The sequence below is a fragment of the Artemia franciscana genome, chromosome 12 (assembly GCF_032884065.1).
Source record: "Artemia franciscana chromosome 12, ASM3288406v1, whole genome shotgun sequence".
Lineage (NCBI taxonomy): Eukaryota > Metazoa > Arthropoda > Branchiopoda > Anostraca > Artemiidae > Artemia > Artemia franciscana.
Window position 1 is genome coordinate 25226590 of NC_088874.1, and position 26968 is coordinate 25253557.

At 38.3% G+C, this 26968-nt stretch overlaps 2 protein-coding genes across 8 annotated transcripts in view; one reads left to right on the top strand and one right to left on the bottom strand.

Annotated features, from left to right (window-relative positions):
• LOC136033912 (group 3 secretory phospholipase A2-like) overlaps window positions 1-26968 on the bottom strand; it is a 91941-nt gene that overhangs the window by 59086 nt on the left and 5887 nt on the right. For 3 of the 7 annotated variants that reach the window (XM_065714922.1, XM_065714925.1, XM_065714924.1), the window contains exon 2: window positions 11287-12796. In XM_065714922.1, the coding sequence (XP_065570994.1) occupies window positions 11438-12793 (1356 nt within the window). In that variant the 5' untranslated portion in view covers window positions 12794-12796 and the 3' untranslated portion in view covers window positions 11287-11437. Of the gene's footprint in view, window positions 1-9983; window positions 12797-19229; window positions 24474-25241; window positions 26438-26968 lie in introns of those variants that run through there. The other 4 variants (XR_010619059.1, XM_065714920.1, XM_065714923.1 and 1 more) reach the window with 3 other exon arrangements.
• LOC136033482 (uncharacterized) lies at window positions 15248-15814 on the top strand. Its single transcript, XM_065714229.1, has one exon. The coding sequence runs from the start codon at window positions 15248-15250 to the stop codon at window positions 15812-15814; it is 567 nt and encodes a 188-aa protein (XP_065570301.1).

Consider the following 26968-nt stretch of genomic DNA (forward strand, 5'->3'; position numbering starts at 1 on the left):
CCGGTCCCCCCGACAACACTGGATCCGGTCGGGGTGTCAAATAAGACATCTGAGTTACGAGGTTCTTCTAAATATGAAATTTCATTAAAATTCGATCACTCCTTCGTAAGTTAAAAATACCTCATTTTTTTTAATTAACCTTCCCCCAACTCCCCAAAAGAGAGCGAATCCGTCCTAGTTATATCAATCGCGTATCTAAGATATCTTGTGCTTAATTTTTCCACCAAGTTTCATCCCGACCCCTCCACTCTAAGCGTTTTCCAAGATTTTAGGTTTCCCCCTCCAACTCCCCCCAATGTCGCCCGATCCGGTCCTGATTTAAAAAAAGAGCTCTGAGACACGATATCCTTCTAAATGTCAAATTTCATTAAGATCCGATCACCTGTTCGTAAGGTAAAAATACCTCATTTTTTCTAATCTTTCCGAATTAACCGTCCCCCAACTCCCCCCGGATGGTCAAATCGGGGAAAAACTACTTCTAATTTAATCTGGTCTGCTCCCTGATACGCCTACCAAATTTCATCGTCCTAGCTTATCTGGAAGTGCCTAAACTAGCAAAACCGGGACAGACCGAAAGAATTTGCGATTGCTATATAGTCAGAGCGCCAGATTCTGTATCGTGCACCCACCCATGCCGGAAGGTACAAAAATGCTGAGGACGGATCCTAGGGTAGTCGACCATGCTGAAAACGAATATCGTAGGGCACATGTTCGCCGTTGAGGCGTTTCGGAGATATCGGCCAAAAACGCCAAATTTAGCCTATAACTAAGTATGACGATTCAGGATTTTTTGCGACTTATTGGGTTGAGGAATCTGGCGTAATGTTATATCAATCAAAAGAAGAGATCTAGATCTACAAGAATATGATTTTTAAATTGAAAAAAAAGACACTATTTTTTTTCTCTATTTACTGCAGTTTCAAAATAAGTGCTGTAAAATTCAACAAATATCTCAAAGAAAGGCTAAAAACTCGAAATTTCTTCAAGGTAAAAATTTTTTTTTCATATTCGAAAAGAAAGCCCATTGAATTCCGTACAATTTGAGACAAAAACATATAAACTATTTTTATTTTTAAAAGGTCTGCGATTTTTTTTTGTAGTGTCACTGAAATGACCACTAGCCGTATCGTGAAAAGGGACATAATATTTTTTTTTCTTCAAAGGGTAGGAATACTTCAAACTTCCTAACTGTTTAAAAATTTAACTTGTACTTAAAAATAAAAATAGGTTTAAAAAAATGTTGACTAAAAAAAGTGTTTTTTTTTTTGTTTTGTTTTTTTTTATAGAATGGACGAATATGTTTTCTGGTGTACTAAGGCATCTGCAATTACCTTTTTGGGACCTGATTTACCAGTAATACGACTGAGCTATTTACTACATAAAAGAATTCTGCTTCACAGATGGATTCAGTCAGTGCATTGGAGTTTTCTTACTCGGTCTGCCCGTAAAATTGCGTAACAGTAACTGATTAGGGACCTGTTGTAATTAAAAGTAAAAGTTATCAAATAAAATTTTCACAAATACTCGTCGTTTTCTTGTTCCGAGAATTTAGATGGGGCAAGGTCAGACTCCCTGCATGCCCTCCTCGTTCCGCGGCAGGAGCATAAGCTGCAGCATCCTTTCATTTTTGAGCAGCTACAGTCTTTCCTGCATCTTCCACTTTTGCATCTGCAGTAAGATTCCAGGCTTGATGCTTCTTTACAGTTTGAGACGACCGCATCTACTCCCCCTTCAGCCATCTTCCATCCAAGGAGAAGTGTATCTGGAATGCTCGGCCGAGCCTGTACTGACGACAAGATTATCCATGTAGTATATATGGCTCTTCGTATGCATGGCTCGAAGGTGTCGTCAGAAGGTGGAAGTCTTTTCACATATTGTTTCTGGCACCGAAAGTAAGCCCTTACACTGGCCAGTGAATTGAATCCGGCCTGTTTACCGTATTGTTTACAATGACCAGGAATTTTGATAGGTCGTAAAATTCTCTAAACGCATCGACTGAAAGCTTCCCTTCTGCATCCTTGATCTGCTCTATCACAGACACCATTTTTGAGGCAAAAGTTGGAGACACCGCGGTGTTTAAGAAAGAAGCTTTCCCGACGCCGAAGAAAAAGTTCGTTGTGTCACAACCTGGCCGACAGTGCACGAACGGTAACATGATCTGGTCTTCTCTTTGGACAAGTGGACTCCATCCGCTGGCTCGTGTACTGGGATAATGTAAGTCGGGAACTTCAAGAAAAGTTCGCTCAGTACTTCAGCTTGAAGCTCTTCAAAAAAATGAACACAGGCTACTGCCACGTCTGTGTCGTTGGCATGCACAACGATGCTACGATACTACAAGCGTAACGGCTAGCGTACTTGACATGTGTCATAAGGCGTTGGTCAGCCTCTTCGTGGCTGGAGGACAAGCATTCCTCATAGTAACAGTGTTCTGGTAAAGTTAGACAGCAGCCACGCTTGACCAGAGACACTTTGAATCTCTCCTTGAACCCACCTGAGAGAAAAAGGTTGAGTGCGTTCGGAAGCTGATCACTCATCTGCTCCCAGGTTTCATACAAAATTTCGAGGAACCGGCTTTTAGACGCTGAGCTTGCAAGTACGGCATCCCATTCTTCAATTGTGCTAAGAGCGGAAATCTCTTAGCACAGAGTGCTAAGAGATTTCCCCTTTCCCTCGTTGGAGTCTGCATGCTGATTTCAAGGAGATCAATTCTCCGGTGTCCGTGAGCTTCCCAAACAGCCCGTTGTACCGATGTGCGACAATGTGGACTTCAGGAATACCCACTGGAAGATAATTCAGCAATGATAGACATTGCTGAATTATGCGACAAGCTTGCTTTGCGACTAGCTTGAAAACTATTAATAAATAAATAAATAAATAGAAGCAATCTTTCCGCGAAGGATTTGACTGTTTCAAACCTGGCAGGCCGATATGACCTTATCTTGGACATTAGGTCAATGGTGTGTACTGTAGCTGATGTTGTTTCTTTGGATTTCAAAGTGGCCGGCCAAGCTGAAAGTCCTCCTTTTTTTCTTAGCCAGTTCAACAGCACAGCTTTGTTCCCCGCCCTCATTTTTCAGCCAGAGGATGTCTTGGTTGTTTGTTGCAGAAGATGTTCAAAAACGGATGGAGGGAAAAGAAGAATGTCTTTTGCGTGGATCTTTGCAACGGCTTTCTCCTTTTCTTCGCCGTAGCTCAACTGAGCAGTAATGATTCTCTTCAAAGCTGTTACTTCAGAGCTCAGGAGATCGGTTTTAGGGACACCATTCACTTTCTGAGTTTTTCTCTCTGAAGGGAAAGTTCGGAGTACAACCTTTTTCACATCTTCTTTCCTGTTGCACAGAAAGTTCTCAACCACCTCTTTTCCTTTTGTGGCTACGCAAGTAATATCAGAAACAATCTTCTCATCGTCCACAACTTCTGACATCACAATATCAACTAGGTCGAAGTCCACTCTGCTGAACGGATTGCCTCATGTAGTGAAAACGGATTGCACATGTCTCGAACTCTATCTCGTGAAAGTTGTAATCGCGTCGTCGTCGACTGATTGTCTTCGTGATATTTCAATGTCTCTGTGGATACGTTGACTACTTGCAGGAAACCATTGCTGATGGCAGCGGAAATCAGTAAGGTAAGAATCCAAGCTTCAGTCTGTCTCTCATCCATTTGTTCTCCTAATATTCCGGTCGTCGTCTTTGCATCCTTGTTCACTGTACATTCCAGTATCTGATCGGAACAGGTGGCCGTAAACCTGGTGTGCGTTCTCTTCACTGCGAAATATCCTTTCATGAGCCTTCTGTGTACATCAGGAAAGGTTTGTGGTAAACTTCGCATGTCATATAGGTACTGTATGAGACATCTTGTATACTGAGGATGGTCAGCCACCACCAAGTATGGCAACATCCGAGAAGTTGCTGTCAAATTAGACTCCCAGTCACAGTCTCGTTCAGCATGATTGAATTGCATCGCTATTTCAAGTATTTCCAAGAACTACCGCCAGAAAGCAAACGTGGGTGACGCATTTCGAAGGGTTTTGAAGGCATTCATTATGGGATCCAAAGTCATTAAGGTGTCGTTTGCCATCTGAAGTGCAATTCGCGCGTTAGCACCGTTTGCCAATGAAATCCTGAATAGCTCAATGGCACTACTCAGCTGGTCCAGACGGGATAAGTCTTCTTGTGCTTCGGAGTAATACTCTTGCAATGACTCCCAGTAGAGGGCTAGCAAGACCTCGTACAGCATGCAGTAGGCATTGATATGTTGGTAGTAGCCGTTCCCTTGAAATACCTTTTCGCATGTACCAGGTAGCAGCAGCTTTGCCTACACTATAATCTCTTTGAGTCCGGAGCTGTCCATTATCTTACCAACTGCCTTTAGTTAGTTGAGCAGGAGGTGGAAGCCTCCCATCCGTAGGATTACGTTTTCGAAGTTATCCGGGTATTTACTTTTCACTCCCTGTGCTAGCTGATAAATGAAGAGATCTTGCGTGACCACCGTATCGTCACATCCGACAGCTTTACTTATCGCCGTGAACGTTCGCAGAGATTTTTCGACTGTTGCATGGTTGTTCGGTGCTTCATGAAGGAAAAGCAAGATATTAGATTTAATATTGGCAAATCAATTTCAAATCACAGATGTTCCATTTGACAAGCATTTTCACTAGAACTGGAAGTTCCAATACTAAATCTGATTGATCAATGTAACCTGCCTTTTCATCAGTCCTTATAAATTTAATTGGTCAGTATCACCTAGTTTCTTGTGATATTTAATTTTGTAAATTACTTTCATTAAGTCTCTTACTTCTGCAAAAAAAAAAAAATTACGCTCATTTTTCCAGCCAACTTTACAACACCAAAAGTGCTTTTAAAAGCTTTATTTCTTTAAAAATTGTTTTTTTTTGATCTTCCAAATTTGTGTCATATTCTTCATTATCATCCATCAGCAAATCAGTATTTGCCTCAGAATCACATGTTGAATCAACCTGAAGTAACTTTTTTTTTTATCTTGGCCTACCTAACTCACTTGTCTTTTTGATCTTCTGCTTATCAATTTCTTCTGCTTAGCTTATCAATCAACATACCGCTAGGTAGCAGGTTACTAAACAAAATTCATATTATCGGGTACACTCGCTAAAAAAGTTCCAGACCCCCCAGATATAATAATTTAAACTTTTTTTCTTAGCTCAATGTGTTCGGAATTAAACGGGCTTTCTTTTTTAATATAAAAAAAACACTTTATCTTAAAAAAATTTCGAGTTTTTAGCTTTTCTGTTAGAAATTTGTTGACAAAAATCTGACTTTTTTTTAAACTGCAGTAAAACATGTACTATATTTTTTTTTTTTTTTTTTTTTTTTTTTTTTTTTTTTTTTTACAAACAAAAATCATATTCGTGTAGAACCCCAAGTCTTTCTTTTCTATTGATGTAAGAGTACGCTGGATTTGACCAATCTTATCTGTAGAAAAAAAAATTAGAATCATTGAACCCCATTATAGGCCAAATTTGGTGTTTTTGGCCTATATCTCAGAAAAGCCCCAACCGCGAACATGCGCCCTACGATATTCGTTTTCAGCATGGTCGACTACCATGGGATCCACCCTTAACATTTTTGTACCTTCCGGCATGGGTACTAATCGAAATAAGCGAGATACAGAATCTGGCGCTCTGACTAATATGTCACTTGGTAAATACCAAGTGCCATAATTCAAATCTGAGAAACTCGTATACTTTATTTTAGAAATATTGCAATAAAGATGTCTACGTTTCAGATAGAGGTCGACCCTGGAAGCAGCACTCTCCATCAGACTGTAAAGTCGTCTATAAACAAGAGCTAAGAGCTCATATGGCAATTTTGACGAAGTCAGAAGAGCCAAGCGCTCACATGGCATGAGCTCTAGCAAAATTCTAAGAATCAATAGATTGATTTAAAAGGAAAATCAGCGGCTTAATGCTGGTCAGGATTTAAAATAAGAGCTCTGAGACACAAGGTCCTTCTAATATCAAAATTCATTAAGATCCGATCACCCACTCGTAAGTTAAAAATACGTCTTCGGATCCGATTCGAATTGAAAATCGTGCATCTGGGACATTAAATATTTCTATATATCAAGCTTCATTAAGATCCGATCACCCATTCGTAAGATAAAGATCAATTTTCACGTTTTCCAAGATTTCCGGTTTTCCGCTCCAACTCCCCCAATGTCACCAAATCTGGTTGGAATTTAAATGAGAGCTCTGAAGCACAAGATCCTTCTAAATATCAAATTTCATTAAGATCTGATTACCCGTTGGTAAGTTACAAATACCTCGTTTTTCTAATTTTCCGAATTACCTACCCCCCAACCCACCCCACTGACACTGGGTCCGGTCGGGATTTAAAATGTGAGATCTGAGTTACGAGATCCTTCTAGATATGAAATTTCATTAAGGTCCGATCACTCCTTCGTAAGTTGAAAATACCTCATTTTTTTCTAATGTTTCAGAACTAACCCTCCCCCCAACTCCCCCAAAGAGAGCAGATCCGTTCCAGTTATGTCAATCACGTATCTAGGACTTGTGCTTAGTTTTTCCACCAAGTTTCATCCCGATCCCTCCACTCTAAGAGGTTCCCCCTCTAACTCCCCCCAATATCACCGGATCCGGTCGGGATTCAAAATAAAAGCTCTGAAACACATTATCTTTCTAAATACCAAATTTCATTAAGATCCGATCAACCGTTCGCAAGTTAAAAATACCTGATTTTTTCCAATTATTCCCACATTAACCGTCCCCCCACTCCTCCCCAGATTGTCGAATCAGGGAAACGATCATTTCTAATTTAATTTGGTCTGGTCCCTGATACGCCTGCCAGATTTCATCGTCCTAGCTTATCTGGAAGTGCCTAAACTAGCAAAACCGGGACCGACCGACCAACATAATTTGCGATTGCTATATGTCATAATATGAAAAAAACTTCGTTTTCTTAGAGAGTTAAAGAGGCTGCGTCCCAAAGTCGAACCTTAAAACGTACAGGAATTAGGAGAGGCAGTTGAGGGGCTGCCGCCCCCAAACCCCCCGCTTTTAAAGACTCTTTTGTACAGGTTATTTGTTGTGGGGGGCTGCCGCCCCCCTAACCCCCCGCTCTTGGCTTCGGAAAGGCCCTCATTTAATTAACAAAACAAAAAGCCTGTACAAAAGAGTCTTTAAAAGCGGGGGGTTTGGGGACTGCAGCCCCCCAACTGCCTATCCTAATTCCTGTACGTTTTAAGGTTCGACTTTGGGACGCAGCCTCTTTAACTCTTTAAGAAAACGAAGTTTTTTTCATATTATTTCTGTACGTTTTTCTACAATCCATGGTGGATGTAATTTAATAATTCCTGTACTCCTCGTACAGGAATTAGGACTGCCTCTCCTAATTCCTGTACGTTTTAAGGTTCGACTTTGGGACGCAGCCTCTTTAACTCTTTAAGAAAACGAAGTTTTTTTCATATTTTGTCAAAAAAAAACCGCCCGATAAGGGACTTGAACCCTTGACTTTAGGATTAAAAGTCCCACGCTCTACCGACTGAGCTAACCGGGCATGTTTGAAGTCGAAATACCTGCATGTGTATAAATATAATTTTTAAGAATTTCAAAAATTAACATGGGCTCATATGGGGAAATGGGTTTTTCTAAACTAGAAAATCGGGGGGTTAAGATTTTCCGATGAAACTTTCCAGGAAAATTACTCGGAGAATTCCGCGTCGAATGAGTCTTCGTACACCCAGATCCGATGTCGGCTGTGACCTGTAGGCGTGGCGCAAAAAAAGAAAATGAACATTAAGTGACTATGCGTGGTTTCTGGAAAACAGGGAAGGAGTTATCGAGCTGAAATTTCGGATCGAGCTGAAATTTCGCAGATAAGCTCCTGGGCCCTAGGGGACCTTAACTTGTGAATTTAAGCCCGATCAGACAACGTTAAAGGGGGGGGGGGGGTTGGGTGGTCGAAACTTTCGGCCAGATTTTCCCCATGAAGGAAAAGTCGGAGGGGGATAAAATTTGGCGGGTTTCTTAGTTGGAGCTCGGGCTACGAAATGCATCCCTCCCCATCCCCCTGCGACCACTGGAACCGAAGATCGTTTAACATTGTCGTGGTTCGCCTCTTTATAGAGGCACGAGTGTGCCTCCTTGACTTGGTTAATACCAAGTGCCATAAAAACGCAACAAAGAAGAAGGACTGTATCATCAGCACAGCTAATTAAATTGCAATTAGTTATTAAATGCCGAAATAAGAGACGTAAATAAGAAATAGAAATGGCCCTAGTATTGATCCATGAGGAGACTTTCCAAGTTATTCTACATCCATAAGAAATCACCGATCTAAGGCAAACAGCCTAGAGTCTCTAGTCAAAAATGGTAGAATCCATGATGTTGCAAACGAAAGAAAATTCAATTCTTCCAATTAGTTTAATAAAATTTTGTGGTTAACAGCATTGGAAGCTTTAGAAAGGTCAACAAAAAACATCAGACGTCGAAGGCCTAATCTAAAAATTCTTTTATTTCCATAGCCAGATAGGAAATGGCACCATCACTTGAGTGACCTTGCCTAAAGCTATAGTGATTACAAGGCAATTATCCTTTTCTAAATATAAATTCTTACATTATTTTCATAGATTTTTCAGAATATTAGAAGAATAGAAATTGATCTACAGTTATTCAAAGTTGATTTGTCTTCTCCTTCACATAATCGTGTCACACGACTTTTCCTAAGTGCGGAAGGAACTTTACTAGTAGAAAATACCAGGTTAATGAGGAAACAGAGTGCATGTGAAATGAATGGCAGTACTGACTTGAAGCAGAAAATCATTAGTTTTCTTTTGTTTAAGTGGGCAATTCGACAAGTGTTTGGAGACAACTTCGTCTAAGAGTACACTCTTGATTAACAAGAGTAATATAATTTAGGGGGGAAGGGGCTTCAGAATTTAGTGGTGGTAAGAATTAGCATAACACCAAAAAAGCGAAGTCCAAATGAAATGATTTTTTTAGAACTTTGAACTTTTTTAGAACCTTGTTTTATTCAGAACTTCAGATATATAGATGTGAAAACCGTTGTTTTCTGGCAGTTGTGGAATATAAATGGGCAAAGTCTCTTGCCAAAACAAAACAAAACTGAAATTTCTATACAAAGAAAAGAGAAAAGTAACCTATGATTTTCAAGGTCATCAGAGTCATTGAAGCCACTCATGCAGGAAGGACACAGGCACCTTTAATAAAAGGAGGAAAGGGCTTCAGAATTTAGTGGTGGTAAGAATTAGCATAACACCAAAAAAGCGAAGTCCATATGAAATGATTTTTTTTATTCACAACTTCAGATATGTAGATGAGAAAACCGTTGTTTTCTGGCAGTTTGTGGAAAGGAAATAAATTTTTCAAACTCAGCTGTGATTCTCAGCGGAGCAATAGACAGCTAACACAGAGCGCATATTTCAAAGGCGATTTTTAGTAATGAGAAGAATAATTTTACATCCCTAATATAAGCTCATCAGCCATCTTCAAAGCTAGAAAACAAAATGAATACTGTAAAAACATAAATGTTTTACCATCTTTTCCTTCATATGTTCTGATCTCAGCCGAAAAATTACTTTTTCCGAATACTTGAGAACATTATAGGAGACTTACCAGAAAAACAAAACGATGCCAACAGGGGATCATAGAGGTTTCGGCAATGCCCCCCCCCCCTGAAAAACAGAAGATAGAAATTGTATGGACATTTCTAACTTTTGGAAACAATGAAAGGTAGTTGTGGTAGCTTTTTTTTCAAACCTTGAACTTTCCTCTCAAAAACTTTGTGCATGCTTGCCCATTCGCTCTTTAAAACATTTTTCATGCAATCTTGAGAGTGCAATTAATTGAACGTTGAAGTACCAAATCATTACTCAGGAGTATTCTCTTAGTAAACATAAATGGGCAAAGCCTCTTGCCAAAACAAAACAAAAATGAAATTTCTACAAAAAGAAAAGAGAAAAGTAACCTTTCATATGATTTTCAAGGTCATCAGAGTCATTGAAGCCACTCATGCAGGAAGGACACAGGTACTGCCACCTTTCTAAGATCTTAGACATATCTTCCTTGCTACCAACGTGTGATTCACCACTCTTCACCACAGAAGAACAAATATTGTTAGCTGCATTAATTGTCCCACTATTTCGGCATTTAGTGATTCTTTTTACTTCTCTTTCTTCACGCAATTCTGTATTCCCTTCCTCCTGACCTTGTCCCTTTCTTCCAATAATTGATGAATTAGGATCTGACTTCTTTCCATAAACAGGATTGTATTCAGTCATCATTGCAGCATTTCCTTGGCTTCCAACATTGTTAACAAGATTAAGTGCATATTTGTCCATATATGAGTTACTTGGAGGAACACAGCTGTTGGTCTTCGTAGGACATTGTCGGATTAAGGAGTCAACACTTGGATTATCAGATTTCGAAGTACCGGTACTCGAAATGCTGGAATTACTGCGATTCAACTTATTTCCAGAATTATGTTCAGTAGAAGGAAACAAACTTGCAATTTCTTTGTCTATCAACATCAATTGAGGGTCTATATTTGTCCTAACTTCACTACTTGTAACTGGTTTGGTTTCTTCTATGGGATTTCCTGAATTATTTACATTCCAGTTTTGTTTGTCAAATTCTAAACACGAATTACCTCCATTTAATATATCCTCTTTAATAAAATTCTCACTTACTGTTCTTTTTTCTAAGCTACCAAATTCATCATTCAACACTTCTTTTGCGAAGCATAACTTACCAAATCCTTTCGATTTCATAGTTTTTCCTATATTTGGATAAAGTTTTAATTTTATCAAGCTCATATCTTCAGCATTATCTTGTTTTCTTAATATATCTGGTGTTTGGACAGGTTGGCGAATAGGTTTTCTGTCAGTCTTTTTACAATTGGGATAGCCGTTTTCGTTAGTACCATGCATTGTATGTATATGAGTATCAATTCTGGTAGATCTGCAAGATTTTCCTATACCATATGGCCTTTTTGATCCTATTTTGCTTTTAACCAAAGCCAAATCTTCCTGTTGTTCTATTACTGTGTTATATGATTGCCCCATCTCTGCAAGATTCCAAACATATCTGTTTTCTGACATTGATTCGGGAGCATTACGAAACTTTTCTATTTTCTCCAACGAATTCAGGGTTGATCGATCTTGTTTGGATATGACAGTAGTACCACCTTCACCATCTTTGGACAAATATGGGGTCAATTTATCTTTAAAAGAGCGCTCTGGTTGACAAACTATATTTTCTTTGATTTTTAACTCAGGTTTTTGGATCGGTTGTCTTTGTACCTCCTTTTTGTATTTTGGCTGATTCAACATAGTTGATGTTCCTATATATTTATGATTTATTGAGGTTTTTCCAACTAGTTGTTCGGTTTGTATTTTATCTTTAACAGAGTGAAAATCACATTCAGTTTTTCTTGTTCTGCAAAGAATACTGCAAGTCAGAAACTGGAGATTGATGGTTAAGGCCACTATTACATCTGTCTTTCTCATGGTAAGCTTTAAAATGCATATGAGGTAAAGCAACTGCATTTGTGCTTGTGATATCAAAATTGTTGCTCAAACTGTTGTTGCGATTTGTTTTACTTTCTTTTACTGATTTTCCTTCACTGTAAGTCATATTCATAACATCTGGAAAAGAGTTCTTTTGTTCAAACAAATCATTTTGAGTTTTAAAAACAGAGTCATGAGTCAATGTTTGAGAAGATCTTTTAAGTTGAGGCTTGATGTCAGAATAGTACATGTTCATTTCAGGGATGAATGCAGATACACTAGGCCGATTGAAACCTTTTTGGTATGAACCGCCTCTTATTTGACTAGCATCAACATCAATATTGACAAATTTACTTCCATCACCTCTTTCCAAGGCAGTCTTTTTCGAAGGTGACATATCAGTTGGTTGTTCACAGGTAAGAAAGTCGCAAGAAAAGAATTCAGGTGGAAAAACAAGTGAAAGATCATCAAAAGATTTGTTATGTACAGATTTATTCGCAGATAGATCAAAAGCCTCAGTTACTTCACTTGTCTTTGAAGATTGCTTTTTGACATTAGGCTTATCTTCCTTTGAATGTTTCACTTTGAGTTCCAGAGGCTCAAATGGGAAAGAATAATCTAAACTAAAAAAATCTGGCTGTTCTAGCTGCTTCTTTTCCGTTTTAGCAAGCTTGGCTCTGTTTTCCTTCTCCTGTTCTTTTTTCACAACATTTCTATACGCTTCATCAAACTCTTTAGATCCTTGTTGTGTCTCAATTTTTCGCAATATCTCAAAGCTGTAATTTTTTGGTTCTTCACATTGCCAAATATCAGGCTCCCCAGGTTTGATCATATCATATATGTAATAGGGAGTATTATTAGCATTCAGCCTTAAATCCTGTAGTTCATGCATCCCTAGACAATCGGGAGCTTCAAATACTTGGGCTAACGGCTTGACAGGGTTAAAAGATGAAGATCCATCAATAAGTTCAAACTCATCTTTTGATTTTGACACTTCACATGGAAAAAAATTGAGATTCCTGGTGCTATTTTTTCCAGTTAAATTTAAAGGAGAATTGGATTGTTTTGAGCTTGCCCAGAGCAATGACAGGTTCAATATCTGGGATTCCTCATCACTAACGTAACTATAATCTAAAGGGTCTTCTTTAGTGAGATCAATGCAGTTCGGCAGGGAGCTGAAAGGATTGTCAAAAGAATCAGACGAAGAACTAAGTTTTGGAACACCTTTGTGCACCTGCTTTGATTGTGTTTCATAATGCATGGACTCCATCGCCTGGAAAGAAAAATATTATACAACTATTGAATTACAAGAAACAGAAAAGACAAAAGCAGACACAATTCCAGCTACTTTCAGGATTGTTAGCCCCGTTCATACCTTGGTGATGAGCTAGACTGCCTCTAATACAGTATTTTAGCTTTGAGTTTTTTTCTTTTGATATCCTTTTTTGTCGTTAAGCTTTAAATGGCAAATCTCTAATAGCATATACATCATACACTACATTTAACTGTCCCATACCATGGCATTATAATACTAGCTGCGAAAAATATCCCAAAACCCGCTTGAATTGTGCCATTTGACACACAATTTCCTTTTTATCTGTTTTAAAAGGAAGTCTAGCACATACTTCCCACACTAAATTTAGCTATCCCATAACATGGCATTATAATACTAGCTGCGAAACATATCCCAAAAACTCACTTGAATTGTGCCATTTGACGCACAATTTCCTTTTTATCTGTTTCAAACGAAGTCGCATTTTTTTTTTGTGTGTGCAATATTTTATCTTGTGATGATGTGAAAGTCGTCTAGAATGAAGCGGACCTTTGTATGCAGACCACGTGCAACTGGATATGGGGGGAATTCCCTAACTATACGCTCCACACAAAGGGTGGCCTTGACCTCACAAGGTGGGTGGAGCCTACCACAGGGAAACTCAATAATTAGGCTCCCATAGCTAATCAGGTCCGAGGTCTAGGGTCGGTTGGGCTTGCGACCCTCCACTCAAACCTAAGTAGAAGGAATAGTGATGTTTTTGCCTCGGATGATTGATTTTCTTTTTACCCTTCAAGACCTCAGCATGTCCCTGGACCGAGATTTGACCATCATTTGAACCTTATTGACCAAGGTGGTCTTTGCCTGGCCACCTGGAACGTTCTGACCCTTAACTTCCCTGGTGCGAAGTCAATGCTTGCGCTAGAACTCAGGCGTTTTGGCGTGGCTGTAGCAGGTGCAACTAAGCTCGCCTCATAGGAAACGACTCTGAAGACATTGTGAAGGATGTCACCTCATCTGGTCAGGTGATCAGAAAACCAAAACCAATGGAGTCGGACCTGTGTTAGACTCTCGGAACAGGAGGGTAGCTCCTTTCTTACGAGCAGATATCAGAGAGGATACTAACAGCGCAAATCCAGCACAAACATGGAAAATGAACCATAATTGTCTGCTACGCCCCAACAAACCAAGCCTCAGATGAGGGAAAGATCCTTTCTTATCTAGGAGGGTAGCTCCTTTCTTACGAGCAGATATCAGACAGGATACTAACAGCGCAAATCCAGTACAAACATGGAAAATGAACCATCATTGTTGGCTAAGCCCCAACAAACCTAGCCCCAGATGAGGTGAAAGCTCGTTTTTTCGCCAAACTGTCTAGCATCCTAGCAAAATTATCACCTTATGATGTTTTAACCCTTCTTGGTGACTTCAACGGCACTGACAGAGATACAGACGGCGTTTGGAACAATGTTCTAGGACCTGTAACACCCGATTGCTTGAACGACAATGGGCTGAGGCTCCTTCAGCAGTTCAACACGCATGATCTTGTGATCACCAACACCCTCTTCCAAAGGAAAGAGGTTCATAAATATACCTAGTATATCAATGACGGACGAACAAGAAAGATGTTAGACTACATAGTTGTGTCCCGACGCTGGCGATCCTCTATATTTAACTGAAGAACATACAGAAGTGCGGAATTGGGAAACACCCTCCAAAGGCTTGTCATCTCTAACCCCAGACTACACTTGAAAGGCCAGAAAAGTGATCGCCGTCCCCCCAAACTAGACCTAAACAACCTCGTAAACTTCAACATGCGCCAGGTTTATGCAGTCTGTATCTCAAATCGTTTTGATTGTCTTGGTCAAATTTCAGAATCTGAAGAAGCCTAGCAACTATTCAAAACGGCGTATTGCTTTCAGCCAAAAGTACTATCGGTCGTCTGAAGCCCAGAAAAAAGTCCTGAATATCGCAGGAAACTCTAGATGTCACTGAACAGCGTCACAAAGCACGCCTAGCGAAGGATATGGGTACATACAGACGTCTAAACGGCGTAAGAAATAAATTCCTGCACAGAGACAAGAGGCTGTTCACCGAGAAAAAGACTGCCAATCTTGAGGATGCCGCCACAAAACGGTGACAAATGCGCTCTACACAAACACCTTCGGGATCTTACAGATGGAAAGTCATCTTTCCTAGGCCCTATCACATCTAATGATGGAGATATTCTCACTGACGAAAGCAATCAATTGTCTGCCTGGAAGGATTACTTCTCTTCACTACTAAACCTGGATTTTGTTAGCCAACCCGACCCTGACCTTCTTCAAGTTGTGTCTCCCTTGAGACACAACTATCCATTAAGGCCCCGTGTGAGAGTGTGCAGCATCCTTTCACTTCTACAGAAATTCTGAAACCTCTGAAACGGATGAAAAACAACCGAGCCCCTGGAATATGTGGTATCCCTGCAGAACTACTGGAATATGGTGGGGCAAAGACCCTTCTACTGTTCTCCTGTTCTTCCAAGTACTGTTCTCCATAGTATTTTGTACAGAATGGATTCCAAGAGACTGGCGAACAGGCATCATTCTGCCTCTTTGGAAACGAAAAGGCAGTAGCAGAATCTACTCTAACTATTGTGGCATTACACTCCTTTCTGTGCCCGGGAACCTCTTCATTATGGCCCTCTTGGACCGCTGTATCACTTTCCTCAGAAGCCAACGAAGAATCCAACAGGCTGGCTTCATGCCAGGAAGGTCTACCATGGAGCAAATAATCACAATGCGTCGGCTGGTAGACAAGATTCGAGAATTTCAACAAAAAGCAAATGTTGCCTTTATGGATTTCAAGACTGTTTTCGATTCTGTCGACTGGCAATCACTCTGGCTCATACTGAAAACAGCAGGACTACCAACAAAGTACTGCAGCTTTTTCGAGCGGCTCCAAGAAAGGACTGAGAGCTACGTGCAAGTCAGTGGCAGACGCAGTCCATCTTTTGAAATCCATACTGGAGTCCGTTAGGGCTGTGCTGCTGCTCCAGAGCTCTTTAATTGTGTCATCGACTACATTATGACTTGAGCCGTAGACCACCTCCAACTTAGGTTGCAGTACGGCGATAGAGTACTTTCAGACGCTGACTATGCTGATGACCTTGCTCATGTCTCCGACTCACCGTCGAAGCTCACAGAAGTCCAACAGATCCTTGCTGATGAACCTTAAAGATAGGGCTGTCGATTAATTGGCAGAAGACAAAAGTGATGTTTGTTGAACCCCATAACTCACCGCGTCCCCCCGCCTAGTGCTAATGGTCGATGACAACCCAGCTGAGATTGTTGAGGAATTTACATACCTTGACTCTATCCTCTCAAATGACAGATCAATCCTCAAAGATCTAATGTACCAAATCCCCAAAGCCTCAGAAGTGGTGGGAAGACTAATTGCCTTCTGGAGGAAACCTTCTATCAGCAGTAGGACCAAGATGCACATATACGATGCTTTAGTGGGATCCGTGCTTTTTTACAGAGCCGAAACCTGGCCCGCCACTCAGTCTGTGCTTAGCACCGTAGATATTGCCCAAACAAAACATCTTCGCTGCATTGAAGGACTACGCTGGCACAATTTTGGTTGCAACGAGAATCTCCTGACGTTAACTGCTCAAACACCCTTCTCAGTCCAACTCGCCCTGCGAACACTACGTTGGTACGGACATCTCCTTCGTATACCCCTCCGACACTCCCACACGAACGATTTTTGACTTTGATCCCGTGTTGCATGGCGGGAAACGCCCAAGAGGTCGTCTCCCAGCCAGATGGAAGGACACAGCAGTTGAGGATGTCCACATCCTTGCAAGAAACCGGTCTAAATGAAGGCGCCATGTAGCATCACTCTCGACGCCGGAACCATTTGGGCAGGAGCATTAAGTCAAAGTAAGTGAATCATGTTTTATCTCCAGGCGAAACCATGCAGTTATGACATACCCGTTTAATGTTTTTGTAATCAGCATATTTGTAACAAAGTACTCAATTCTACTACTCCAGTGTCACAACTGGTGTTTGATATTCACCAAAGGTAGTTTTTAAAGAGCTTTGAACTCACAAGTACGTGGCTCAAATTAAAATGCGAGTATCTAAATGGAAACACGGTTTGCAGCATTTAGGTGTTGTATATTTCTAATTTAACCATAATTAATAGCAAAGTATGTTCTAAGCTTGTGATCATACATATGAGACATATATCGTAACTTTGAAGTCCAAAATCAAAATGCATTAAGTAAATCTTTTGCCATCCAAGTTGGTATTTAAGAGTTTAGTTACACGCCACCATGCTCTTTAGACTTGCTAAACACTGACGGGACTCACATGGGTCGCCAATATACAGAACAGAAGATTAAGGAAAGTTCGGAGGGAAGTCATCCTGACACCTAGATCCCATTTTCAATCATATGCAGCGCAATAGCAGTAAAGCAGTAATAGCAGTAATAGCCTAAGTAAAGAGCAAAGTGGGCACAACGTATTATTATTTTTTGTTTACGAAGGCACTTCGTATAGAAGCAATGGTCATTGAAAGCTCATTCAATTGGAAAACAGGGCACAAAAGAGTTTTTATACCTCATGGTACAAAAATTGGGTATGTGAAGTTCTAAAAGCATTGAGTCTTTTATTTGGAAGGATTGAGGGATTTTCTTTAGGGGGGGACGTCGATGATAAGGCATTTGCGACCAAAGTTTGTGGCAAGGATGTGACATCGTGAAAACAACGTAGTAAGTTCAGGCCCAGCCAAACCTTAGTCGTATTTAGTATAAGACGTCCCCAGTAGACTTCTTATTGCTCTTTTTTAAGTACTTTCAATTTTCGAACATTGGTCTTTAGTCAACCCAGGGTGCCAGACACGGCAAGCATATTCAAGACAAGGTCTTATATAAGAACAATAAATCATTTTAGGGCTCTGGATTGATATGGAGAACCATTTGAGAAGGGATGAAGACTTAAGGAGAAAACTACCAGATCTGAATAAGTGGGAAGTGTGGGGCTTCCATTTGAGGTCATTGTCCAACTACATACCAAGTAGTTTAACTGTATTTAAATTTGGTATGCAAAGGTGATTAATAGGGTGTATATTTTTTAAAAAGGAGAATAGCATGAAACTGCTTTTGGGTATGCTTAAGTTGAGTTTAACATTATCAAGATCATTCTTTAACAAGTTAATGGGTGAGCTCAGTGGAGCGTCCAATGTAGTAGAGGTTTGACAAAGGTTAAATTATGTCAAATCATCAGCAAATTTGAAAGAATTGTCAAAACTTGCTAAGAAATTACTAAAAACAATTAAAAATGCAACTGGACCTAGTTTAGTCCCTTAGGGTGCTCCACAGGAAATTGAAGGAAAACCTGACGAATCCTCGTTAGAGAGGACTAAACATAGTTCACAGTCAGACAAAAAACTACCTACCATGCGTAAAACAAAATCTCTAGCATCTACAGCCCTTGTATTATCAATAGTAAGTAAGTAGTAAGTGTGACGGCACTAGACCCTTAAGTTCCAAACCAGTGGTGTTGATCTCCGTTTCGTGGCCCTTTAGCCAAGAAGTGCAATGGGGGAGTGGGGGTCAGCTATCCTGTGCTTTCGCAAACCCTTCCTGCATTATCAATAACTGTGTGATGATTCAAGTTGTCGAAGGCTTTGCTAATATCGGCAAAAACAGCGTCAATGTAAGAACTATTTAACTCAAGATGTTTGAAAACTGTGTTAAGTATATATATGAAGCAATGCGTGGTGCTATGATTTGGCCTAAAGCCAAACTGATTTGGGTTGAATTTATCTTGAATATCACCAAAAAGAAAATTATAAATAAAACTGAACATCTAAAACTGAAAAAATATTGAAATGAACATCTAAGGAAACGTTGATGGGAAAGTTGAACTAAATTAAAACATAATATGTGCATATAGATTGTCAAAAGGGCGTATGAGCAATATTTTTGGAACGCCCGTATCAAGAAGAAATTCCTGGCTTCATAAGAGTGGGATGTTAAACTTGTCAAATGGCAACATATGGAAACTACTGCTTTTATTGCTCTTACTACTACCAATACTACTATGATCCTAGTACTGTTAAGGCTAAGCGTATGAAGGTGAAAATTTGACAGAACACTAAGAGAAAATTTGAACTAACTCAAAACGCACTGTGTGCATAAAAATAATCTTATGGTCTACTCATATCTACCAAGACAAATTATAATAGACATATCAGAGCAAGACTTTTCAATGCGCTGGTGCAGCCAAATGCTATTGGTCTTTCCCCGTTTTGGGCTCTATTAACCGATCGGAATAAACGTACCATCCTTTCATGCTTTTACCGTTTTTGTAAGTTCTTGTTAGGCCTACCACCCTGGACTAGAAACTCTTGGATTAGTGAAAGATATGGCATTCTTGATCCATACCTGGCCGTCCAAAATCGGCTGTCTCGCTATGTCCGATCTCTCTGCAAGAATAATTCCCTGTATGGGGCGATGCTGCCATAATCTTATTCTTCTTGTAAGTTATCTTTCTAGTTAAGTTTTATTTCTCTTGTTATTTATGTATTATGTAGGATAAGTATTTAGTTTCTTTCTTTTTTTTCTTTTTTTTTGTCGTTTTATTAATATCGTTTGTTTTTTTCGTTTCTCCATAGGGTTATCTTTGTGAGTTATTAATAAATGATGAATGCGAAAGATGAGCGGCGGTCTATACTGTGTTTGTAAATATTTCTAGTTATAAATGCAGCTTTACTTCGTCTGTTCTACTGATCTGTTAGTCTATTTTATTATACTATTTTTCTTTGTTATATTAGATTTATTGTGCTTGCCATTGTTGAGTTACATGTACTTTCGTTTTTGCTTTGTTTATTAATTTTTTCTCTGTACTCCACTGTTTATACTTTTGTATATTTGTGGGTAATAAATATTATTATTATTATTGAATTGTCAAAAGAACATACCTCAGGAATGAATTTTGGCATTAAAATGAAACTTTCAGAGAATGATTGAAGGGAAAGATCAATCAACCAAAAGGTAATATGTCCCTGCCACTACTAATACTACTACCACTGCTACTTTTCCCGCAACTACTACTACTGCTGCTAAACTGCTCCAACTAACACATCAATTGTAGCTATTTACAAGGATAATAGCATTAAGACAAAAAAGGGCGTCAAAAAGTGGTCAAAAGGGAGCACCAGCAAAATTTCTGGAACAGCTACTGTATCAAGATGAAATTTCTCGGGCATCATGAGGGGGGAGGGGTGTTAAACTCACCAAAAATCAACATGTACATACTAGTACTGTTATTAATGGTGCTGCTATTGTTGTTACTACTACTATTGCTAATACAACACTACTACTACTACTATTTCTACTTTTCCTACTACTACCACTGCTACTATGATACTAGCACTATTGAGGCTAAGTGTATGAAGGTGAAAATTTGCACAAATATTTAGGAGAAATTTGAACTAAACCATAACACACCATGCACATACAGATTATCAAAAAGGAATATCTCAAGAATGGATTAGGGTAATAAGTTGAAAACTCCAGGGAATGCTTAAAGGGGAAGGTCAGTTGACCAAAAGTTAATATACTCAGACTCAGGCATGTTCAATGCATTGAATACACATACATTTATCACATCTATCACAAAGGATTGAATAAGAATTACTATATAAGACTATTTCACATTCTTTCTTGGGGCTGATATGTGTTCTTTCTTTTATGCCCACTAGACTAGTACTATACTGAAACAAATTCAATTTCAGAAGAATAACAATTACAAATGGAGAATTTTGAAATTATGGAGAAATAGTTCTTTTTTTTGCAGATGTGGATTTACGGGAAAACTTTTTGAAATTAGCCTACATGAAATGAATCTTTGAATTTCTTTTTTGTTATCACTTAAATCACACAGTTTGACAACTAATCACAATTTCGTTGGCTAATCGCTTGTTCATTTCACTTAAAACTGGTATCATAGACTGACTAATGATGTTAAATAAGCACAAAAGATATGGTAATAGAACACCCACAATTTAAGCAAACTTATGCACATAGCCCAGAGCTATATATCTGGTAATATTAGAAGACGGGGGCTAGGATGAAATAATAGAAGTGGTGATTACTATATTCGGAAAGAGCATTGAATGGAGAATCTAATAGTATTTTTTGTGTGTCCAATTTTCACACAATAATAAAACTTAATTGGGAATTGATAGCATATGTCTAGGTTATGTTTAGTAAAATTTTAGACGAGGGTCTTCTTACTAATGTTATAACACCGTCAGAGAAATGGAACTTTGAGGAAAGTTTCTAAAAAACCATAACTATACCCTGGAAAAGTATTTACATCTACTCCTTCTTCCTCCAAAGGGCACTGACTTTTGATATAACGCCATCAGAGAAATGGAACTTTCAGGAAAGTTTCTAAAAAGCCATAACTATACCCTGGAAAAGTATTTACATCTACTCCTTCTTCCTCCAAAGGGCACTGACTTTTGATATAACGCCATCAGAGAAACGGAACTTTCAGGAGTTTCTAAAGAGCCAATACTACACCCAGGAAAGTATTTTTATCTACCCTTTCTTCCTCCAAAGGGTACTGACTTTTGATAAACTTCAACAGACTTTGTGCTATCCATATATAATTTAGAGAATCAATCTGCAGCACAAACGAGGAACAAGTTAAGTTTTCTTGGCCTAATAACTTTGCTAAATCCTGATACAGCATATAAAGTTTTAATTATGTGAAAAAATGTGTCTTCAACTCAAAAGATTAATCCTAACCATTTAAAAGCATATAATCTTATGCGAAACCACAATCTTTGCTGCAGCATAAGTGTCATTTGTAAGGAATTGAAGTTGTAAGAAATTGAATCGAAAATTATACCACCAGATAGCAGACGCCAAGCTCTTTCGACAAAGTACCTGTTTAGATGCAAAAACTTGTTTTGGGTTTTACCCTGTGTCATATCAGTTCTTGGTTTTGTAATTGAAGGAACTCCTAAAGGTAAGGAAAATAACAGAAATTGTATTTCTTTGATTGGAATGTTAGAGTTACAGGAAAAAATTTGGCGGATAAAGAATGATTAGGAATATCATTTACAACTGATTATGTGAGGCGGGGGATCTTTAATACATCAGTCGGGCCACTCATTTGTCTTGATTCCATAAGACATCAATTCGCCATGAAGGTAAAAATAACGTTATTTTTATATAAAAAAAAGTAGTTGTAATAATTATCATTCTTATTTTTAGTGCTATCATTTCACAGAGGGAGGAAAGATCATTCAGAAGCCAGACTACACAATATGCACACCACTTGTTCTTGCAGGAAGAAGTTGTTCAGTATATTTTTAAACCAGATGGAGAACTGTTTGATCTGGAATTCAAAGACAATGAGGACCTTGACCATGAAGATGATAACAACCCTGAGTGGAACCCCACTGTTGACCACTCTCTTGAATACGATGCGAATGAAGATAATTTGCCTTTATTGTTGTTGACTCACATACATATCGTCAACCAAAGTGCATCTCCACCACCATCTCCTATGGTTGCCTCTGCCATTAATGACCGATTCACCTCTGGTACAGCAACACCTTTCCAATCTTCATCTTAAAGAGAATTAGATGGAGAAGACAAAACTTTGAACCACTTGATGCAACCTAGAAGTCTTCTCTTCATCCACCTCCTCCAGAAATTCTAACCCCTGTTAAATATTGCAGGCATATATTTGATGATGACCTTGTTTTCAGTCTAATTTGTATGTGATGCAGAAGGAGGGTGTCCAACTGAAAGTCACTAGTAAAGAGATGGGACGGTTCCTGATAATCAATATGCTTATGGGCATAATAAAACAGCCCATAATTTCTCAATACTGGGAGAGAGCAACAAGGTTCCTCCTCATTACAGATGTCATGTCTATAGATCAGTTCAGAACCCTTCAAAGATTTTTTATGCAAAAGATAACCATCTTGGTGTTCCAAAAGGTCAAGACGGCTATGACTCTCTTTTCAAACTTTGGCTGGTTACAGACAGACTGCAAGCAAATCTAAAGAAAATCCCTGCATTGGAAAGGCAGAGTATTGATGAGCAGATAGTCCCTTATAAGGGAAGGATGAGCTTAAGGCAATACCTCAAGGACAAACTCCATTACTGGGGAATCAAGATATTCAGTCAAGCAGGGGTCAGCCGAATCATACAACTAGAAGTTTGAGGTCTATACTGGGAGAAGTTCAGTTCCAGTCACTGAACTTTGTCAGGGAGCAGAGGATGTGCTCAGACTAGCAGAGGTGATTCCAAGACATGAGAGCTTCAAGCTCTTTTTTTGACAATCATTACACAAGTGAACCACTGACTTGCAAGCTCCTTTTACACAGGATTCATTCAGCTGGTACCATCAGGGAAACAGACTGAAAGGTTTTGTAATCAAAGCTGACAATATTTTGAAAAAAAAAGCAAAGAGGAAGTTTTGACTACAGAGTTGAGACCAATAGCACTATAGTGGTTACAAAGTGGTTCGACAGCAAGAGCGTCTGCATTGCATCATTATTTGTCAGCACTGAACCTTCAGACAACTGCAAACGTTGAGACAGTAAGTTGAAGAAGTACATTGACATTGTCCATCCCCTGTGCATTGCTGAGTACAACAAATTTATGGGTGGTATTGACCTCAATGACATGCTCATTGAGCTGTACAGGATAGACATCCGTGGAAAGAAACTGTACATGCGTCTCTTTTACTATTTCTTGGATAATTCAGTTGTCAATGCATGGTTGCTTTATCGGCGTCATCAGCATGGCTGAACCCACAAAAAGAGCCTCTTACACTTCAAGAGCAAAATTGCCAACTGCCTTACCTCTACAAGTGATGCAACTCCAAGGTCTCATGGAAGACCCCTCAGAGACCAAGACTGTTCCACTTCAAAAAGACCAAGGCTTACCAAACCAAAGCCATATGATAGTGTTCGCTATGACGGCATCCATCATTGGCTGGAGGCAGTGGCTGATAAGAAGTGATGCCGGCTCTGCTCCACTTATACTTGAATCCAGTGTTCAAAGTGTTTCATCGTGTCTGATGCAGAACAGAAACTGTTTCAAAATCTTTCATACCCAATAACTATTTTGTATTTCTTTTTCTTTGTATTGTCAGCAAAAATAAATTTCCATGTTAGATCAGTATATGGATTTTGCAGCTTATGACAGTGGATGATGCCAATTGGAGTCATGACTGCAAGTCCAGAATGAATGAATGAAAATGATATTTTGTTTCAAACTCATGAGAGCTCATATTTGTGAGCTCATTTAAAGTTAAAATCTGAAAAGGATTTTTTTTTTTTTTTTTAGCTCTATCAGAATTCAGCCTTGAAAGGGCTAATATCACTAGGTCAAAGGTGGGAATTCAGTAGAATGTAGGAGATGAAGATTAAATTTACTTTACAAAATCTGGGGGGGGGCTGTTTTTATGGCTTTATAATGAAAATAACAAAAATATACTTTTCAAAATCTCTCAAATTCAAAAATTATTCAGGAATAAATTTTGGAAAACAGCCTCCTTTTTTCTCCAGTACTAGTAGGACATTGTAGAAGCAGTGAAATCTGTTACAAGGCACATTTTGCATCTAGCAGTCCAGGATTTGGGACAAAGGGGAGGGTGTTGCTCCGCCACCCCCCCCCCCCAAAAAAAGAAAGAAAAAAAAATTGGAGAATGTTCTTAAAAGATTTTACTCTTCTATAATCATGATGGTCTTGATTAATAACATGTAGGCCGTTAAATTTGCAGTTCACAATATAATTTAGCTAGGATGAAAGTGAATATATCACTTGATGGCTTTTTTTATGCCTTTCATAATTCCATAATTTCTTCTGGGGAAAATTACATTTTGATCCTGGAAGATTCTATTTTGAGTCACCAAAAGTTTAAAAGCATGTTTTTTAACAAAAACTGGCTAGTGAAAAAAAAATCATCATTTGTAGCTGATTCAGGAATGGTGATAAATATATTTCTTAATTTTAATAGTGAAATGTTATTTTGAAAACAAATCTGAAAAAAAAAATTCTAAAAAGAGCAAGAAACCCATCAAAAATGATGTTAATTTTGCTGTGATGTCATTTTTGAGCGGCTTCAGACTCTTTTAAGAAAATTTTACAAAATTGTTTTCTTAACACATTTACAAAAAACTTAAAACAGACTAAGGAAAAAAATAAGTTGTAAATAAGAACATTTTCTCACTAGCCAATCTTTTTTATGTCTTTAAACTTTTGGCAACCATAGACTGTTTTACCTTTTGGGGCCACAATAAGGGTACAAAATGGAATTTGCCCCAGAAACGACTTTTGAACTACAAAAGAGAGTAAGAAAAGTCATCAAATAATGTATTCTCATTCAACCTAGCAAAATTACATTATAAAATGTAAATTTACCAATAGACCTGTTTGATGTAGGCCTATACTATAAAATAAGAATTAATCAGCTGTTAAAATAGTTGAGACCATTAGAGAAGGGGGAGTGAACAGGGCTATAAATTGTCAAAAAACTACAAATATGAGCCCAGAATTAGAAGTCAAAAAATGTGTCTCTTTGTATTCTAAGATGTCTCCTTCCAAAGAGTTGCTATTTTTGGTCTTTATGCTATTAATTATGATTAAAATGACATTTCGGTTATTAAACAGCCGCAGTATCATGATGTTAACGTTGTAGACAGGTACAGGGGTACAAAGTGTTCAACAAAAATAGTTTAAGTGATGCAAATTATATTTTAAACAGATATTTCGGTGAAATTTAAGTTTAGCTAGGACTACCTTTTGTCATCTTGGAAAGAGATTAGGTTAGGAAAATGAAACTTTCAGTAATGAATCCAGGGTCAAAAACATACTCTGGGAAAGTATTGCCAAGCTTCTATGTTGAAATATCTTCAGATTTTTAAGTCTTAGAAATTTGCCAACTTGAAATGTCTATCCTCATTGAAATTTAGACAAAACAACATTTAAACTTAATTTTCAGTTTCTTTTTCTCTTGTTTTAGCTTTGGAAATGTAGTTCCAGTTATTTGATAACAACTTTAAGTCATACTATAAGTTTTTTTTCTAACTTTAGGAAATGTATTTGCAGATTTTTGAAATCCCATAAATTAGGGCTGAGAAAAGTTGTCAAGCTGAACAGTTTTGTTGTACTTCATTTAAGCAGAAGATCTATTCTGCAAGGTTTCAGTTTTATATAGTAAAGATTTTTCAAGGTCATAAAAAGTCACTGTCCCCTAGAGACACAAGGAGCAGAGGTAGGTATTACAAAATATCTTCCTAGGACAAACTTTAATGTGTAGGGTTGAAGACCTCCTTTTGGAGAAGACCAATTTTCTTCAGTATTCCAGAAAGATAGAGATAGGTTTATGGACTGCCCCTATTTTACTACAGTATGACACAATGTGAGTGTGGACCCAGTCACCTCCTGCAGTGGGAGAACCTTGTCATCATAAACTCAAAACATGGTCTCTGTTTTGGCAAGAAGTTGAAAAGAAAAAAATATAATTTAATATTTTTGATTTATAGAATAAATATCAAGCAATACAAGTTACATTTTTGGAATAAGATTTGTGAACTTCTGTTAATATGTGAATAAAACTGAAACAATGAAAGGATATATATATATATATATATATTAAAATAGGATAAATGGTATTTTTGAAAACAGGTTCTTCTAGGCAAGTTAATAAGCTAACAATGTCAGATATGTGATCTTAAATAATTTTCATAGTAACCATATTGATGCATAGATTGGATTTTTAGCTATTCATAGATGGGTTCTGTACATATGACAATATAGAAAAATTATTCTTTATATCTAAGTTACAGAATATTATCAATTACTATTATTTAGAATGCAGTATAAAGTTGAACAAAAGACAATATCATGCTTTCTCCAATTATTTAGAATGACAAAAAGTCTTTTTATGACGTTTTATACCTTGTATAAGTGTAATTAAATATTTCTATTTCTAGAGAAATGATAATCATTGCTTAAATATTTTTGAAAATCCAGCTGAGGCCAACAATGACCCCCTGATGTGAATCACTGTAAATGAACTTCATAAGCACAATAGTTTACAAAAGCACTGAAGTTTCATGGTGGGTGAATCCAGCAGTCAAATCAAG